The sequence below is a fragment of the Sinohyriopsis cumingii genome, chromosome 13, assembly GCF_028554795.1.
Source record: "Sinohyriopsis cumingii isolate HCF-2022 chromosome 13, ASM2855479v2, whole genome shotgun sequence".
In the NCBI taxonomy this organism is placed as follows: Eukaryota; Metazoa; Mollusca; class Bivalvia; order Unionida; family Unionidae; genus Sinohyriopsis; species Sinohyriopsis cumingii.
In genome coordinates this window covers 28,242,331-28,263,798 of record NC_142973.1, presented here as the reverse complement: position 1 = coordinate 28,263,798, position 21,468 = coordinate 28,242,331, and the positions used below count along the sequence as shown (strand labels likewise).

At 36.1% G+C, this 21,468-nt stretch overlaps 1 protein-coding gene across 1 annotated transcript in view; it reads right to left on the bottom strand.

The window, feature by feature from the left end:
* Positions 1-21,468, bottom strand: part of LOC149785104 (tetraspanin-6-like) — a 45,143-nt gene that overhangs the window by 677 nt on the left and 22,998 nt on the right. Inside the window, exons 6-8 of the mRNA XM_089978871.1 lie at positions 20,186-20,251; positions 12,846-12,980; positions 2,506-2,589 (exon numbers count right to left, since the gene is read on the bottom strand). Of these exons, the coding sequence (XP_089834997.1) occupies positions 2,506-2,589; positions 12,846-12,980; positions 20,186-20,251 (285 nt within the window). The remainder of the gene's footprint in view (positions 1-2,505; positions 2,590-12,845; positions 12,981-20,185; positions 20,252-21,468) is intronic.

Below are 21,468 nucleotides of genomic sequence, written 5' to 3'. Positions count from 1 at the left end.
ACAGCTTGTGTACAAAAACTACATAAAAGCCACACGATAAGCGCAGTCTGATTAAAATCAGGTCTCCACTTTTATACATAGAGATCTGATAGCGACCGCATAGAGGTCATGTTCTGGTAACCTATATTATTACCATAATCGCTAATTTTATCAACAATGAGATGAAGTCTTATATCTTCACGTTTGGAGACTGAGAAGTGTGGATGAGGAGCATGAATGTGTACCAAACGATTTCATTCACTTTCAGATTTTTGAAAGCTGCATTTACAATGGCTTATTCAAAGGTCACCAGAACATAACCCTTAAGCGGTCGTCGTCAGATCTTCACGCAGGATGGCGGAGATCTGATTGTAATCAGATTGACAATAAGCGATGCTTTTTTGACACTGGGTCTGGAGTCTTCAGCCTCTACCTTCTTAGGAATCAAACTCAACCTTCTAGCCGCAATCGTAATTTCCTTAGACATGTTCAGAATACATATTTGCTAGCCAAGGTCAAGGTATTTGATCGCTTCGTTCGACATCTTTAGCTAGCTGATAAATTATTTTGGGCAAGTACCCTCATGCGGATGCAAGAGGTACTGCCTGTAGAAACGCAAATTAATTGATTACTGACAGCGACTTCAGTGACCTTTTAGTTATTTAACATGGCATCTTCCATCATTTCTCTATGCATTGACTCGGAAGAACGTGTGTGTAAATCATTTTAATTGGAGAAACGTTCATGCAACATTGTCTACGTAGGAATCTATACCCATCTATTTTTGTAATGAAAATGCAACAAGCAGTCCGATTCGATGAGTTTCTTTCAGCTGCATCCAATCAGATAGAAGAACGGTAGACTGTCAAGTATTGATGTCGAAAAAGGTGGATTCAAGATCCTTGGCTAACGAAGATGGTGTGCATACAACGTATTCAGCAATAAATGATTATTTTTCAGATTTAAAAAAAAATTATTTGATCTTTTTAGCTGGAAACTTTTAGCTCTGCAGAAATAACTCTAAAAGACCAGGTGAATATGTAGGTAAAGTACCATATCGATAATATGTCACAGATGAAAGAACATAACAGTAAACATGGGATAAGGAAACCTCTTCCACACAGTCTCCAATTATCATGATGCTCGCTGAAAAGCACACCACGCTAAAGAGGGTATTAGCACTACAAAGAGGATCAGTATATCAACACTTCAGAATAGGCTAGTGGTTCTTAACATATGGGTCGCGACCCCAAACTGGGTTGCCATGCTGTTTGCGTGGGTCGCCGAGATCAACCTTAATAATTTGAAATTTCTTACCACTGTTTTTGGGGGTTTTTTTTATAGCATTCAATGGGCTGCCGACTAACACCACAAACTTAATGTAGGTCGCTGCTCAAAAAAGTTAAGAACCGCTGGAATGAACCATATATCTTATGGTTAATTTATCCAGTGGTTCTTAACCTGTCACCATTTCTCTAATGGTCACAGCAATAACAAATTCAGTCTCCAGAAGTACGGAGAGGGTCGCTGTCAGAGTAACTTAAAATAGGGGAAGAGACACAGAAGACAAAAGACCCAAGGGATTTTACGTCCGAAGGAGGTGTGATGATGGGTGGAGTACTAGCAAGGAAATCAGTTAATTGGCAAAACGTCCAGATTTCACTAGGTAGAAATGGCATTGGATCTAACTCAACAGAGAACATGATCAGAATTAAAACAAAGATCAATATCGTCAAACTTCTATTTACATTTTCTTCTTTTCTTTTTTGGGGGTGGGTGGTTTGGGTGGGCGTCGTTTCAGGGAAAACCCAATGTAATACTTAGCCAAGAAAGACAGAGAAAACAGACATAAAGAGTCTTTGCATTTCGCAAAATAGTAGTTGCATCTATAAAGTCCTAACAAGTGCAAATATGCTGGGACAGGGATGCGAGGTGTCAACAAATAAAATAACCATCGATAATAGCGAAATTCCAGATTCAATAATGCAATTTCAGAAGCATTAACAACAAAATTAAAATCTGAAATGTATATAAATATCGCCACTATTTACTTACGCTATTTTTCGGAAAGTGATTATATGAAATGAAAAGTCATAAAGCTATATGTCCTTAATTCAATAGCAGAAACGTTCCATAAATACAAAACAAAATGTCAGCATTCCGTGTGATATATATATATATATATATATATATATATATATATATATATATATATATATATATATATATATATAGAGAGAGAGAGAGAGAGAGAGAGAGAGAGAGAGAGAGAGAGAGAATTATAAATATACACCAGACAGAACGGAAATTGTTATCCCTGGATTCTATAGAAGAATGCTTGATAATAGTAGGCAGAATTACTATTTGAATACAAATAATACTATTATACAGGTTAGAGAATTTTTAATATATATATATATATATATATATATATATATATATATATATATATATATATATATATATCCGGAAATATTTATTGTTTTAAAGAAAGGGAATTTACTAGTATAATCACAGCTTACAAACCTGAATCATTGCAATACCAATAGCCACTCCAATAATCATGCCCAAATGAGACTTGATCGCTTCATGGAAACTGTTGTAACAGCCCTGGCGAAAGGAAAGCAAATTATAAATTTCGTTGAAATAACCAATATGTTGGTGTTATCCGTGTAAGAGATTACTAAGCGACGGGATTCATGTAGTACGCTTTGGTTGAAAATCTATGTTACCGATGTACGCGATATATCTAATCAATTATCCATCCATCTAGCTATAAATCTACCTTTCCTTCTATCTTTCATTCCTTCTGTCTATCCGTCGATATTTAGATCTCTCTGTCGTTCTATCTATCTTTATAGCTAATACAATTGATGATCCAATCTTAAATTTCGTTATTTTCTAACCAACCCTAGGTGGAAAATCAATTTTCAGCGGTAAGATGCTGTGATCTTGAAATTTGCTTGTGCGTTTAAGTACATAAACTTTTCTTTTGGAAATGGATGTTATTTTAAGCTTAAATTTGCGAAACATTTGGCAGTCTCTAGGATTCTCTATGCAAGAGTCATATTCGATGTCAGTCTAATTATTATCGTTGTAAGTAGCTGTAGTTGAGAAGATATTTCAAAGTCTGAGATTTTTTTAAAAAGTCTTGACTCGCCTTAAGAGTTTTTAAGCGTGCAGACCATGTGGTATAAATTAAATAAGATTTATGTAACACACGGAGGAAATAAATTAGATGCCATCCTTTAGATTTCATGTTTTCTTACAGTAGCAAGAAAATGCAAAATTTATCTATAAGGTATGTAAATTAAAGGTATAAATTTTATAAAATACAAACGTGAAATCCGAAAAGAGCATTGTGAGTGATAGGAGCATAAAAGCCAGATCCAATCATGTTTGGAAACATTGTTATTGTTGTTGTTTTGGGCTTAACGCCATTTATCAGCACACGATAGGCTGTATATGGCGGCCATTATTACTGGTGGAGAAAAATCCCGGGAAGAACCACCTTCCCACGGGAAGCTACTGGCAAACTTTCTCACATATCCACATTGGCCGAACAACAGACTCGAACCCACGCGAACAGAGGTGAGATGGTAGTGATCGGTAAAGACAAGCGCTTTAGCCCACTCGGACACCCGGGTCCCTGATTGGAAGAGAAAATCAGTTGAGCAGGAAACTGTGAACTTTTGGATCAGTTTTTTTAAGTGGTTGTTGAAACAAATCGTTACTTAAGTTTTAGTAACAGTGGTCATACTTAGAGATCAATATTTCTTTCTTACATGTGAAAGGCATCGACACAGTACTGCTTTTTGTCAACTTTTATTGAATTTTCAAAGTGACTTATTAACGATGGCCATCGTTTTATATTTAAACGCTGTTATGCAAGAAAGCATTATGTTTAAATTCGGTTAAATTAGGTTGAGCCTTCTGTAGAAGAACCTGTTTAATGAATTTCCACTTAAAGTCACCTAGCAATATTTGATCTGGAATCGGCATCACTTGTTATTAAAGTGAAAGGCCTTGAGAGCTCGTGACAGAGTGCATCATGTCATATTTGGATCAGTTTTGCTGAGCCTTTCAATAAGATGTTCCAAATGTTTCTAGTTTTAGTGGCAAGAGAAATGGAGAATTTTGGATACAACGTTACTGTCTGTCAAACTTGATCCGATTTCCGATTCTATTGAGCTATTTTAGGGTAGATATCATATATACACACGTATAATTGTATCTCGTATCAGCATTATCTGACACAAATTTAAAAGGTGTTATGCCATTATGCTCTCTGCAAAACTTTGGATGAAACTGATAAGGCGATTCTTTAAGACGGTGACGGACGAAAGACGATACACTATGCACAACGGACGGCGCACGTGATACCCGTGAACATAATATGCGTCCAGTTATAGTTAAGGCTAATGAAAATAAATTAAAATAAACTAACAGAAATTCATCTATTTTCGTAACTGTCTTCAAAGTCATGGACTGGAGAATGGTCCCATCGTTTTCAGTGGAATCATTGTTCATTGGGTATTTAAATTCTTAGTTTGAAATAACCATGAAAAACACTAACATTAGTACCCCAAGAAAACTAATGAATTCACAGTAGTTTGATTTTATATAGTGTTGACTTTAAAAATCACTCAATCAAGCAACTGTAGCGAACAGAGAAGGGTTCCAAACATGTATATTTCTTCAGCCAACTTGACGTGATATTATGTATTATACGGCAAATCCCATGTAGTATAAAACATATAGATACCTGTATGCATCAGACACTAAATAAACACGTTATTCACCGTGTAAGTGCCATAAGCTAAACATTTTATCTACCGTGTAAGCATCAAACAATGATAAACGCTTTATCCAACGTGTAAGTACAAAACATTAAACAAACACTTTATCCACCTTGTAAGCACCATAAACTAAATAAACGATTTATCTAGCGTGTAAGCATCTACCACTAAATAAACGCTTTATCTAGCGTGTTAGCATCAAACACTCAAAAAATGCTTTATCCAGCGTGTAAGTACCAACACTGAATAAACACTTTATCCACCGTGTAATCACCATAAACTAAATAAACGCTTTATCCAGCGTGTAAGCATCATGTAAGCACCAAACACTGAATAAATGCTGTATATACCGTGTAAGTATCAAACACTAAATAAATGTTTTATGCAGTCTGGATGACCAGGTTTGCCAAGAAGAGGACTTATGTATTGAAACAAAAGTGGGTCTTGCATGGATTTTGTATCCTTAACACGTGAAGAAAAATTAATAACAATGCTGAATTCATTATAGTGTGTGCGTGTGTGTGTGTGTGTGTGTGTGTGTGTAAGGCTTGTCCATGATTGTAGATTGTACGGGTCATTTGTAAGCAACATATTAAATAGCTAAATTTTGTCCGTAATTGTAGATTATAATTTAAGATGATGATCATTTCTAAACAAATGTTTACTTGGATTTGAGTACTGGGCCTTGGTTTTTCCCTTGGAAATTCTATAAACCTATGGTGTACCAGGTTTTCGTCAGGTTGATCGCTAAAATTTAAGCAAACAGACCTGACCTTGTTTACGAATTTGATGGAAATCTCCATTTTAAATTACCTGGGTCCAGTGCATTTTTGGTGTCACAATTCAGGATACATGACAGACTGTATTTAAGGAAGAAGTAAATAATTATCAATTCTTATTTTAATATCAGTCTTTGTGGAATCAGTTTCAGTTGTTTTCTGATATAACTTGAGAGGAATAATTTATTTAAATTATTCATTAGAATTACAAAGTACTCATTACATTTTTAACCAAAACATTTTTTGAGATTATTGTGAATTCATTCAAGGACATTCAGGATTATATCATTGTGATACAGCAAGACTGTTGGCACATCAGCACGTTCAAGATTATAATTCATTCGGCTCACATAATATTTAGGATTATTTGGGATTTAAGTCACAATACTTTAAGTTCCTCTTACCTGTTTACCTTGTAACTTAGAGAAATAAATTATTTGTTGAAGTTTACAAAACCTTTCGGCTTTGCTTTTTCTGTTTCTTAGTTGAAGACTACAGAGTTGTAACACCACAAAATTCTTTTCAAAGAAGCTGATAAATTTGTAACTTACACAGGAATTCTGAAATTTGACAAATTATCTGTAAAAAGTCGAAACCATCAATCTGATTAAAATCGAGATGACTGACATCATGGAGATCTGACGGACACCGATGGGAGGCCCTGTTCTGTTGACCTTTTGTAAGCAGATCTGGGGGATTTTTTTTATCAAATTATAGAACGATTCGCTTTCAGTAAGCCGCACTTCACGCATCTATAAGTTTTTATTTTATCAGATGTGACGTCATAAGAGTATTCGGCTGTCAAAATTCCAGATATTCAGGTTTCTATAACAAACTGTTGATCTTTTATGAAACATCAACTGTTCAATATTTTTTATAACTGTTAGTCAAGCTGCATTAATAATATTAATTTTTTTTTAAAATCTTTTTATAACAAAGCTTAAAGTGGTATTTTTATTATTCTAAAGCATACATGCTTTCATTTATGTATCCATTTTTTAATTTGAGAATAATTTTTTAACCTTGATCTAACACGATGACCTTTTAAACTTGAAAATGGGAAAAGTTCATATAGCGACATTACCTATTTGATTAAAATACACATTCTCCCTTTGATTTACCTCTCTTTTAAACTAGAGTATAGGTTTTGGCACACTGAATGTACGACCATTTTTGTTATTTCGATCCAAATAAAAATTGGAAAAATCTTCAGTTGCATTACCAATTGAATCCAAGAACGCACAAGTGTTGTGATGCATACTTCGGCCATAATATTTCTAGTTGAGTTTTTATATCGTTTTTTGTTTAAATGGGGAAAAAAAAGATAATTTGTCTCTTTTGGGGGGGAAACGTGTCAGCGGGAGAGCTCACCTAACTTTTAATATCGCATATATTTATGAATATAATTTTACTTTGTGTCATTCTCCTTTTTACTTCATAATTTAAACGTTAAAGTATATTTTATCAACTTGGAAAATATGACACCGATTTTTGATCGTCATCTAATAGAGTTATCAATGTCAGTTTATTTAACATTTTGTCATTAGATTGTTTAATTATCCCTTCTATCAACCGTAAGGTGTTTAATTACACCATTTTGAATTGTGTTTTGGTTCGTTCATATTTAGCATTAAATTAACTTTTACCAAGCCTTGATTTCTGACACTGGATTTCAATCTGATCTATTACGTGGAAAAACATAATTACAGTCTTTAAATAACGAAGTATATATAATTTATTGAGCCGGTTTTTTAATATTATATTCGTTTTAAAGGGAAAATCTGGTTTTCAAACTTCCTATCGTTATATTTATCATCATTAAATTCTATGCCATTATCCCATTTTTCAGTGTTGTAGCTAATTTGATCAACAAACTATAGGTAGAATCAGATTCCCCACGAATGTAGTCCCATTCTATTTTTAGAGCATTGTTCCCTCTCTCCTTTTGGTGGTGATACAAGAGATAGAGTTATGCCTTCATAGTGTTGATTTAACGGTAATTGTTTAATCTTTACAATTTGAGCATTATGGTGTTGTTGCCGGATAACATAATACATGAACTTCACTATTAGTTCATCTTTGAAGGTACTTTAGAATGAGATATGATTTATTATCATTTGTACACAATGGAAAGTTCAGTACTGAGAAACAAATGTAGAAAATATATAGCAAAATTAATTGTGACCTGATTCCAGGTCGAAATTTACTTATTTGTGGGCCATGCCATGTTGACTGTATCCGAGTACTCGAGACGAACTGAATTTACTACATTTCTTCCTCTGACGTCTAACCTGTGACGGCACACACTCTTTTTCAATATAGAAATCCTGTACACTCTTGGACTGATTGAACAAATACTGTAAGTTCAATTTTAAATGAAAAATGTGCAAATACTGTTGATTTTATATTTATTTTATTTTATTTGTTGCATTAGTTAGGTAAGTAGGCCAACGATTGAAGATGTTGAATTTCATTTCGCAAAAACTCGTTCAACAGACTGATTAAAACAGAACGGGTAATTTCACATCATTAGTTGTCACGTCATACGACCTTCGTACCACGTGACAGCCTTTGTTCTTAATGATCGTAAGCATTACGAATTATATGATATCTGGATGACAGTAGCTCTTTATTTACATCGTGTTTTATTTCTTTATTTAGTTGTATACCCTCCTCTCTCTCTTCTAACACACACACACAAACACACACACACACACACACGACGATCGGGTCGAGTTCAATAGATCACAGCGATAACACGGCATCAGCAGTGTACTATTTGCAAGTCACAAGTACAGCGCCATCTACGAGAAGATCGTAAAACTGCTTTGTCGGGGGGAAAAATGACAAAATTACAGGTTGATTTCTCATTAACACATAGACTTGTGTTCAAATTTTACAGAAGTAATAACATAAAATTAACTCTATCGATTCAGTAAATAGTATACATTATGACGATTTTCCCTTTAAACGCCACCCTGGATTTTTACACCAATTTTCAATCGGAATCTAATAGAGACATGAATATTTTTAACAAATCATTTTTTCATATGAGGATAATTTTAAATTTTAAATTTTTATCTACAGATGGAAAAGGAACAAAGAAAACGGTCTTCGTTATAGGGAAATCAGCAAAAGGAGAGTTTATTTGAAAAGATACAATGCTGCTCTTGCATAGAATGCGATAAACACTCGATTGTGAATGTTTTTGATTAAATTCCAACCTGTTACTATGATGATCGAGATATTATATTCTCTCTTGAATCTTAACTGTTCAAGGCAAAAAATACCTTGTCAAAAGTGGCATTTTGCAGAATCATTTAAGCAATTTAAAAGAAGAAAACCAGAGATTATCATTTCACGCCTGCCAATCAGTTGCATCACGGGGCGGGGGGGGGGGGGGCGGACCGCACCGGGTGACACTATCAGAGGGGGTGATACCAAAATGACTGTCTATACAATTTTGTAACTTTTGGGCAGAAAGGAGGTCTATGGGGGGTGACACTATGAGTTACCGCACATGACTGCCTGTACAATTTTTGAATTTTTGTGCAGAAAAGAAGGTCCATGGGGGTGACACCATGAGTTACCGCACATGACTGCCTATAAAAATGTTGAATTTTTGTGCAGGAAGGAGGTCCATTGGGAGTGACACCATGAGTTACCGCACTTGGTGACACCAACCCTAGTGACGCCACTGCTGCCAATAACAGTGTTATTTCATTGTCTGCAAGCAATTCCTCAATTTTATGAATAGGTGATATCAGTAACACAAATCGTCCGTCATTATCGACACAGATTTGGAGGGAAGGGTGTTGATTTACCAGGTTAGGTCCTGTCTGTTTAGTTATGAATTTCAGATAATAATCAACCAGACCCTGTCAAAGAAAGGTTTATACAACAGCAAAGACAATGGAGAACCAAACTGTTTCCATACCGATTTATGTGCAGAAGCAAGCTGTCATTTTAGTGCACTTGAAAGTTTTACCGATTCTTTTTTAATGATGTCGATCGAGTCAGACGATTGAAAACCTTTACTCATTGAAAGGGTCTTAAAGACTACTAGAAAGCATATCAAAGTGGTCGGCGTTGCGGTTAGAAGTTTTATAAAACTCGGTGACTAATCATATAATACTGACTCCACGTTTTCCGGAAGTTACACGGGAAGTGATCCGTCCCGTGCACAAGTATATGCTGGTTGGTAAATGAGTGCGTGAGGTCACTGAACTATGCAATGCATGCATTATTGCAGGCCCAGCCCTAGGGTGTACGGGGCCCAAGGTAGCATGCGGGGCCCAAGGCAGCAAGCGATGAGCGCGGGGCCCCAAGCAAAAAATTGCATTGCCTGAAAGCGCGAGGCCTAATGCGGTTGCCTCGTTCGCCTTGCCCTAGGGCCGGGCCTGCATTATTGAAAGTGATAAATACAGAGGCCTAAAAACTAAACATATGACGATAAAAGGCTTGTGTTTGTAAGAAACAGTTTCAAATATTCGACTTTTCAGGGAGGGGAACATGGGATCAGGATGGTACGAAATATTATTGTAGTTTTAATCTATAATTGAATTTTTTCTTTTTTATGACCACTTCACCTAATGGGAGGGAAGGGAAGGGAAAAGGCAGAATCATTTAGAATTCAGAACATTATATGATATACATAGTGGCCAGTATATTTGATCGACAAAGAGCCCTGCCCCCACCCCCACCCCACCCCCCGAAGAATCACTGATTACACTGGTCAACAGTGAAATCATTACTGACTTGAAAAGGCCCTAATCTGTAGTATTTTGGTGTGCCGAACACGAATATAACCGTGAAAAATTTGTATTGGCTCTCGTTTTGAAGATATTCATATACCTCATTTTCTATGTTTCACTGTGTAAATTTCTCCAGTAGGACTGCAGCAACATCCGGAATAATGATGTAACATTGCATAATACCATCATGCTCACATCATCCACAGTTGATTGCATCATTTTCTGATGCAGTGCAATACTAATGCCATGCGGCTGCTGAAGTAAGTTGACGTCAGCAGTGTACTATACATGTGTAGGCCTATTATACTAATGCCAGGCGGCTGCTGAAGCTGACGTAAGCAGTGTACTATATAAAGCCCAATCAGATAGGTTCAGCATTTAAAATATTTTAGACGTTGTGCGAGACAGTTCAAGCTACTGTTACATAAAACTTATTATTTTATCCAGTTACGTACAATAAAGAACAGTAATGCCTCGAAAGTGTGTTAATACCGCGGACAATTTTTGCTATATTTGTGGGGAAGTGACATTTGCCAACCAGAAGAAAAGTATCAATTCTCAAGTGAAGAAGGCATATCATCTTTACTTCGGATGCAAGGTTGGTGACCAAGACAAGCCTTGGGCTCCGCATATATGCTGTGCTACATGTACAACACAGCTTTCACAGTGGTTGAATTGCAAAAGGTCATCAATGCCGTTTGCAGTCCCAATGGTGTGGAGAGAGCCAAGCAACCACCTAAATGACTGTTACTTCTGCTTGGTTCCTCCTCTTTCCGGCGGAATAACGAAGCGAAAGAAGTCGAGAATAGTCTACCCAAACATTCCGTCTGCATTGAGACCAGTTCCACATGGTGAGGGACTTCCTATTCCAGAACCTCCAGCAGAATATTCTCTTGATTCATCTGACGAAGACAAAGGTGAGTCGACCTGTTCTTCTCCTGGTCCATCAGCATGCAGTGATCCAGATTTTCACTGTGGTGCATCATCAACCCCACACAGAATAACACAGGAAGAACTAAATGACTTGATTCGTGATTTGGACTTATCAAAGAACAAGGCAGAATTGCTAGGATCAAGACTCCAACAATGGAATCTTCTAGAAGAAGATGTCACAATTATTGCATATCGAAAGCGCCACCAGCAATTGGAGCCTTTCTTCAGAAAGGAAAGTAATCTGATATTCTGTTCCGATATTGAGGGCCTCATGAATGCTTTAAAAATCACTCATGACCCACAAGAATGGAGACTATTTGTGGACTCTTCGAAACTGAGTCTCAAGGCTGTGCTTTTGCACAATGGAAACATTCTTCCATCTATTCCAGTAGCGTATGCTGTCCACATGAAAGAGACATACGATAACTTAAGGCAGCTACTGAATTCCATTGAGTATAACAAGTACAGCTGGCACCTCTGTGGTGATTTGAAGGTAGTTGCCCTTTTAATGGGACTGCAGCAAGGATATACAAAATACATGTGTTTCTTATGCGAGTGGGATAGCCGAGCAAGGGAAATGCACTACATGAGGAAGGAATGGACTCACAGGCAGAATGTAGCCATTGGAGAGAAGAATATCCAACACCCAGCTCTGGTTGAGGCTCAGAAAATCTTGCTACCACCCCTTCACATCAAACTAGGTTTGATGAAGAACTTCGTGAAAGCCATTGACCGGACTTTGCCAGCATTCCGATACCTGCATGAAAAATTCCCTCGACTCAGCGAAGCAAAGATTAAAGAGGGAGTTTTTGTGGGTCCTCAGATTCGAGAGCTTTTCAAAGATGACCGGTTCAACAACTTGCTGGAAGGTGACGCGAAACAAGCATGGAATGCTTTTCGCCTAGTTTCTACAAACTTCCTCGGAAATGTTAGGGCAGAAAACTATAAGGAACTAGTAGAAGACATGTTGATGAAGTATAAGAAACTTGGCTGCAATATGTCTCTAAAGATTCACTTCCTTCATTCCCATTTGGATTTCTTTCCTAGCAACTGTGGTATTGTTAGTGATGAACACGGCGAACGTTTTCATCAAGATATCGCAACAATGGAACAAAGATACCAGGGAAAATGGTCCACTACAATGCTGGCTGACTACTGCTGGACACTCCTCAGAGATGCTCCCGAACAGCTGTACAAGAGACAGGTGAAGAAATCTAAGATGTAGTCAATGACTTGATTTTTTATAGGTAGGCTATTACAGTTGACCTTTTACTATTGGAATGCATTTCGTTATGTAAACATTAATTTCTTGCAGATTACAAAAAAACTAGAGCCAATTTTGCAATTTGACTGTCATATTCGTGTTCAGCACATAAAAATTGATAAGAATTGACTAATTTTATTTCAGTAACATGACTTTTGTAAAAATTTGTTGTCCAGTGTTAACAGGAAGCTACTGACAAGCTTTCCCACATACACACGCTGGCCGAGAGTCAAAAACTTGCGGACAGCGGTGAGATGTGAGTGATCTGTAATGGAGAATGTCTTGGACCACTCGGACACGGGGGATCCCCGAATTATTTAGAACTCAAAACATTTACCTGTGTTTTAAGATTCTCGAAGTTTGTGATGTTTTTCCACTGTGCCTCGTTCTGACATAGCGTCATATTTTTTGGCTGCGGATTCTCAGGGTCACCGTTTGTCAATACACAACATGATGCTGGCACAACAGTGTGCTGGAAAAAAAAAATTCGAATTCAAGAAAACTATGTATGATGGGCGTATCATCGTTATAAAATCTGAGTTGATAATAATTTGTAGTCTTTAACTCTTTTCGTACCTTAAAACCCCTATCACCTCAATGCTCTAAAGTCATGTACTGTACAGCCATTATCATAAGAAAAGTGTGCTTTCGCACAAAACGCATTGTCACACCCAAAGGTCCCATGTTCATGACAAGACAACTCCAATTTTTGCAAGCCACAGGTTGTCTTCCCCGTTAAAAAAAAAAAAGCTTTCAATGATATGGTACGACACAAAAAAAATAACAATTTAAAACGAGTACAACAGATGGAATAACAATAACACAATTTATAAAAAGACAGGTAATGCATTTGGATGGGCAGGGCAAATCTAATAAAATGCAGTCAGGTTTTAAAGCATTATGCGTCAAATTATAAGATCCACAAATAAATGAACGTATTCTCAGTTTCAGCCGGTAATCTGTTCATATCTGCCACTGTATTAATGGAGAATTATTACAGTTTGATATGTTCACGCTCTTTCCTTATGTCATTTTTCCTACTCCTTTACAGCTTTCTAGACATGCGTACTGGGCTATAAAAACAATGAACGAAGTTTGGGGGAACAGGAAGCGTAATTATGGACGGAACTGTCTCAAGTTCTTTACAAAGCGATGACTAATTCAGCTCACATATAGTAAACTCATGGAAACATCGTCCCTTTAAAAATTCAATAACTTTAAGTTTCTTATTATCAAACATGTGTCTTTCAGTATATACCCGTCATTGACGCAAGCTTTTTTGTGTTGCGAAAATCATTGAAACCGCGGCCTTGTCTTTAAAATAAAATATACATGTGTTTCCAATTCCAAATCTAAAGAATCACTGCTACTTTTAGTACTGAGTGTTCCTGAGTCAAATAAGTGAAAAGACTGAAATTGCATCAATAGAGCATTGGCTCAGTTATTTGAAAACTACAAATAGAATAAGCTCTCGCAAAATATCACTTTTCATCATCAACCAATCATGGCCCCTCAAACATATGTGTACTGTCATTTCTGTTCAACCATTTCTATACAGCTTTCAATTTGTCCGTGTAATAAGTAAAGTTCGGTGAGCCATTGGCGGGAAACGGTGCAAGTGGTGTGGGGGGTAGAGGCAAGTAAAATATTTTATTTTTTTTATTCTTAAAGGCTGTATTTTTATTGGTATTTCTTCATTTCTGTTGCGCATGTATTGTGCGGCTATTCAACTCTTAACCTAAATTTTTATCTGTCTATAAAATAGGGCCAAAGATAACACACGTGACCTGCCTATCCATTACATTGCCTCGTTGCTTCTTGATTGCTAGAGGCTTATAGGCATCTGAGCTCAAACTTCGTGCAAAAGTCTTTTTTTTTTAATAGAGAAAAACGTAGTTGGTGACAACAGCAAAACAAGGAATGTTTGGCAAATTTAGAAAGAAATTTTATTCACTGTGGTTAGTATTAAATCAAACTAACAGTTCTAATTGTCGCGTTCGTCACACACACACACACACACACATATATATATATATATATATATATATATATATATATATATATATATATATATATATATATATATGGTATTCTGGACAATCCAGAGCATTCATTCATTATCAGAACTAAGTTCTGACAGATTTCCGCTGTTACTAAGTTTCTTTCTGTGGTAACCCGAAAAACGATCGGGCACCTGCCCACAACAGTCCCGAGTCACTTTTTTTTTTACAAATGGTACACCTGATGATAGCACCAATAGCCAAGAAAACCACTTTGACAGAATGAATATATTTATAATTCCCAACATTGCACGAGTCCAAACCAAGAAGGCATTGCTTTCATTGACAGGTTATTACACGGGGAACCCATGGGTGTTCGTGTTGGAAAACTTCGGAATATTGCAACTCATTGGGAAGATTTAATGAGTTGGTATAGAACAATCAGATTCAGCTGGCCTCAATCCTTGCCCAATTGCCCTCAAGGTGCCCCAGCTATAAGAAAGAGTTCTAAAAACTTAAATGCAGCATACGCATGTGCAAAGGATTGCTTTACTTAAAACTATTTGTTAATGGTGAACCACATACCCTTAATGAAGCTATTTTCAGTGCGCTTGCTAACCGCTGTATTTGTAAGTTAAACAGTGTCTCTGTTAATAACTCTCAAATAGGCAACAATTGTAACTGCAGACTTGAAAACGGCAACACATTGACACTGTCAAATGATCACAAGCAGACGCTTGACAGTCTTACTAGCGTTATTGTGTCCCCCTGAATGGAAAAACAAAGAACTGTTTTTAGATAATAATAATAACCTGAAGGAGGCGATTAAGACATTTGAGAACATAATAGCAGCCAGTTATCAAATTACAACAAACCCCTTCAGGAACAGCAACTCGTCTGTACCTACTCTGAATGAGGCGGCTTGCAACATTTACGAGCTGAAACTAACTCTGACAGATCACCTCCACTGCTTTAATACAATCCCGGGCACTGACATACTCATCGTTGCTGACAAAAATCAGTAGCACATCAGCTATAATCAACAGAGTTCCAGCACTCTCCCAACCAACTAAACTGATCAAGCCATGAACTTCAACAAATAAATCTCAAGATGCCCCCACCCTAAATGGCTACATACAAGAGATAAGCTGATACCTGGTATTAGGTCACGTGATTCATCTTCATAGAATAACTCTAGGTATCAATGGGAAAGGAAGAACATATGGCAGATCAGATAGACATATCTACCGAACATAGCACAAGCAATTGCAGTGCGCATGAGCTTGCTGACTTGTACACCAAACTTGAGAGTAAGAAAATTAAATCGGTCTTGCAATCGATATTATTTACAAAATGAAAAGAGAACTGTAAGAAAGAGTGTCCTCACTAGCCGATGGGAATAGTATCTCATGAAAAAGAGCCACCACAAGAAAAAGCGTCCTTACTAGCCGATAAAAATATTACCATATGGAAAAGGTAATTGAAAATAATGCACAAAATTCATGTCCAAGTTCAAACCAAAACTCTCAAAATCAGACAAATAATGATTTTACAAAACGCTTATGAAATATTGACAGGTGTATACAGAATACGCAGTGTAAATTACTTTATTGGTAGAATAGATAGGTCCTCCACGAGAATGGTATCAATGCCCATTTCAGAAACCAAGGCGCACCAAGAAGCTCAGTTGCATTATAACGCAGTAAATCCAGCATTTTGTATGCACGTGTAAAAAATAAAAGCGAATAAGCACAAGAGATAAAATAATTTACATAGTAGCCATTCGGAATGTCAGTCTCAAAGATCAAAGACAAACAGCAGAAACAATTACAATAGAAATTAAACCAAAGCCCCATCCCTTTTTGGTCTACAAGAGAACCCAAAACAATAAAAATCAGGATGTTTACTTCTTTACATTTATATGATTTCTGTGAATTAATTATCTTATGGAAAATATTACTTTGGAATGGGCTATTTATATGTATTATGTCAATAACCATTTGATTCAGCATTTTTTGGAACCTGAGTGACTGTGATATTGTATTCATAAACGAACAAAATCTTCGTCCCAACGAAGCCACATTTATGGATTACATTTAAAAAACACAATAAATACGATAGTTTTACTTGCTGTGAAGATATGCTTTGTCTCTTTTCCCAAATTACTTGTTGAAAACCATATGTTTCGCTAATATATTGAAAAAAACTTGGAACCAGAATAGTTCTTGATGACTTGTACTAATATTATTTGACAGAAGGGCCTGTAATAATTACAGGTGGTATCAATGCTAACCAGGGCCAATTTAGGCATTAGCTTAGCTACAGCTTAGGGCCTCGCAGTGGGAAGGGGACTCACAAATGTTTAGATTTTCTTAATTTGCTACAGTTTTATCATAATTTATATTTAAGTAATAATTTAACTCGTTACTTTTTGCATGGTATATTTACTACAGTTATCGATGCAATATATTTTATATAAGTTACATAATTTACATTGTAATAATTAACAAAATATTGCCAAGTTCAGTTGTTACACAGCCATATTCCTTGTTAACATTTACCAAATAAGGCCTCTACAGCTTTCCATAGCTTAGGGCCTCGCCATGTCTAAATCCGGCCCTGATGCTAACGCAATAGATAGCTCAAGAGTCAACATTTGATTTCCAAACGTAATGAATTTAGAAACGTTTCAGGCCGGAGTTTTATCCAAGCTATTTCGTATTACACCAAACTGCACTGGACCCAAATATTCATATACTTCTGCGAATAATGCTCGGCTATGTATTGATTGACGATATTATCATGTCCATTATCTAGCTGTGAAATAACTGAAGACGACAAAATTTCCACATCAAATCACTTAGCTATATTTTGCTCCATCCAGGCACAAAACAACATGCTCTCAGAGCTTAAGAAAGCACAAGATCTAACGGCATGGTACAAAGTTTATGAAAAGAATATATATGAAAGCTGCACATGATAAGCTGACCGTTAGACGCTTTAATAAATATACAGAGCTTACTTGAATAACTCGCTTCAAATCTATCATAAAATAGAAAGCGAAGCTCCGATCGCCTGGGTCAGACAAGGCATACCGCGTGGTCCTCAACATGAATCATATGCCAATAACGAAAAGGCAAAGGGTAAATTAAGGATTATAACGCGTACTGCTGGTGGTGCCTTCACTTATAATTCATTAAAGGAACTTAGGAAGCAACTGAATGTAACTCACGTATCTTTTGACATCTTATTAAAACACGCAAACCCAAATCAGATGTTGAAATATGCAACAGTGGTTGAATCTTTCTGGTCTGTCCTCAGAAGCAGAAGCATTTGCAGATAGCTTCATCCACATGGACGCTCAGAAACACCATGTTGTTTTGTTTGTGTTTTTTGTATTGTTTATTTTGTCTTTTTCTGTGGGGTTTTTTTTTGGGGGGGGCGTGCTTTTTGTTTTTTTTTTAATCTTCAAACAAGTTTCGAGGAAATATGTATGCAAAGAGAAACGTATACATCATGAAATCACTCAAATATGGCCTACCCAATGCGATTCAAGTCTTAAAAAGGTCAAACAGCGCCTAGTTTATGATTGTTGCAAAGGGTACTCATCATAGAAGGTGGTCCATCACACATAACGACTATATTAAAATTATTTAATTCCGTACTCAAATATGAATGTGTACCAGACACATGGAGAAGATTAATCATCGTTTCGATTTATAAAAGTAACGGGAAAAGTAAGGCTGATTCTGATAATTACAAATCAATATCCCTATTACAAGTATTGTACAAGCTTTTTCAAAGAAATGTGCACTCAAAACCAAACATTTTCGTGAAATAAATAAAATTCAGTTCCCTTACTTGCAACAGCAAGGTTTACGAAAACAATCAAGCTTCAAGAGGTTATCCACTACAACTACAACAACGGCAGTTACACATGCTGTCTTCCTCGATGCTAAAAAGACGTTTGAACTATTTTGCATGATGTAGTTCTCTTCAGCTTCTTCAATACTGGAATGAAATGTCAAATCCACAGGATACTTGGGGATACGTACATGAATGAACAACATACGGTTATAGTTAACAAACATCAGCCCAAATGGTTTAAAATCAGACAAGGAGTCTAGCAGGTTACGTCTTCTCCTCCATTTTTTTAAAACCTGGTATTCACAGATTTATTCCAGAAGCTGGTCCAGCAGAACTTTGGTGGTAAAATAGGTAGCTTACAATGCTCCTATTCTACACTTGCAGATGATCTTACGTGTCATGCAAACTCTTATTGATAACCTGACCAAGACGTTTGCAATAACTGCGGAAATGTCACAAAATTGTCAATGTGACATAATTACTAAACAGTCCGGTATTGTTTTGTTGTTTTTTTTTTGGAAAGAGGAGAGGATCGAACCACAAAATGTCCCGGAAATCTGGTGATACAACCAATAGGGAAATCGATTCGGTTTCTCACTTATGTATATATCAAGATAAATCACGTCTTTCTATTAATCGAACCCGCCTCGTCCGTAGAAGAGCAAGGGAGATATTTTTTGACGTGCCTAATCTTAGAGCTGACACTTCAAACCTAAATCCAATAGCATCTGACAGTCTATATGAGAAAAAAAACTGCTGTGTGGTTACCAAATTTGGAATCAGCTTCGAACTCAACGGACTTTAGCATTTTATTGCCAAGAACATTCGGGGATTTCCGAGAAAAAATTTGCTCGGATATGTGCGAATCTATGCTATATCTGCTAAGAATAACAGTCGATATTGACAGACGTAAACTGTTCTTTCTCGGAAAAATGCGTAGCCTTTCAAATCGTGTTGTCTACAAACAAATATTTCTCCAGCGTATGTTTATATTTTTGGATCCAGAAATCAATCCCTTTCTTCTTTCTTCAACTGCAACGAACAATTACAAACTTAAACTAAGTTCATTGTGTTTCTGTGGGTCCTCAACCTAAGTCACTGTGTCTCCATCTGTCCAAAATGTGGACTATAATAATAATAATAATAATAATAATAATAATAATAATAATTAATAATAATAATAATAATAATAATAATAATAATTATTATTATTATTATTATTATTTAAAAGTTTTGTGACGCTTTAGATCGATCAGAAAGAAGACGGAGCTAACTCTAAAACAGTGAGCATGTGCAATCGGAATATCCTTGGTCTTTTTTGCCAAATTAAGAAAGAAACCTCGGATCTAATTCGTTACCATTGAGAACACTAACCACAACTACTTTCATTCACACGGAATTATATGGCGGGCGAAGGAGACAACGTCGCAATCAGAGCACAATCGGCCTCTGCTGTTGTAACATACGCGGTGGACTGCGCCAGAGGCGAACTACCAAATACATTAAATTGATGTGTATTCCTACAATTACTTATGAGGTTATTTCACAATCTGACGGAAATAGCCAAGCGATGTTCTGATCGTGATTTCATGCTGAGAATAAGAATATTCTTTTACAGGATACAATACATATAGAACATTATTTACAGTAATATTACAATACATATAGAACATTATTTACAGTAGTATTACAATACATATAGAACATTATTTACAGTAGTATTACTGTACATATATACTTTTCAATAATCCCGCCTCCCCATAATTTCCTCATTGTTGTTGGAAATATCAACGGTTGTTGCAATACTTACATTTTTGGTCAAATTAACATGGTTGTTTTGGTAGTCCAAATAACTCTCAGCACCACAACACTTGAGCTAGCGAAAAAGAAATAAAATATAGGTTAAATTGTTATGTATATTTAATTTGCATTCTTTGTTATTTAGTTTTTTTATTTTATTAAATGTTATGGATAATGTAAAATTGTATATAATAGCTGACCTTGTCCAAGATCAGTGACAGTTTTGTAAACAACATTTGATACCTATTATGATTCTTGAGTCAAGGACATTTGAATTTCTTCACATAGCTAGATCTTGTGTGCGTGATGTTTGTGACATGCTTTATTGTAACAAACCATCTGAGCAGAATCGGTTGTGCAGTAGATTGATCGCGGTGAAATTATTTAATTCAAAATATTCTTCTCTTGAAATGCAAAGAGTTCAAAAATAGTATTTTTCGACATAGAGAAAGAGAATTGGATTTATAGTGAAATTCTAATAAGGATATATTCTTGGATTATAGTACTGCGATTCAGGAAAAGACTGTTGGCACATCACCACGACACAGGCCATCACAGTCATATCAACACTTTCAGACTTGGATTTTTGGAACACCACCCAGATTTATTCCGAACTTTATTCATTAGAACTTGTGTTAGTAATTCTACGATTATTTCGTGATACCGTACGTTATTTGTACATTTTTACTTTGTATTCTAGAGAATTAAATTATTTGTTGAATTTTACAAAGCTTGTTGCTTCTCACTCTTTTCTATTACTCACTTTAAGACCACAGAGTCGTAATAAAAAGTTTGGGGCTCGTCCGGGACACGAATGTCTCTAAAATATTTGTAAAACTGTTTTTGAAATTTAAATTCACCTAGTTCTGAAATTTTTTTTAGTGAAACCAACAAGCTTTTACAATGTCATCTAAAGTGGAGAACTTTATTTTAAATCCTACCCAGGAACGGTTACACTGCTTTAAAAAAATAACGAATTGCTCCAGACTGCCAGAACTATGATCTTTCTGAGGCGAAGGCTACTTTAACCAAGCAAGAAATAAGAAATATTTTGATCCAGTATTTGGTAGAAAAGAATTTTTTGGAATAAAAGTGCTTTGGGTTTGATTAGGAAGCCCTCATCTGGCTATAACTTGCAAGATACGGAATTGAAATTAAAATACAATAATGAAATGTAATTAAGAAAGTTTGGACTTCATAAAGGAGAAAGGTAAATGCAATTATATATAGAGGAAAGAGATAGGAAAATGCAGTTGCAGAAAGAGGAAAGAGAGAAAGAAAGAAAAATGCAGA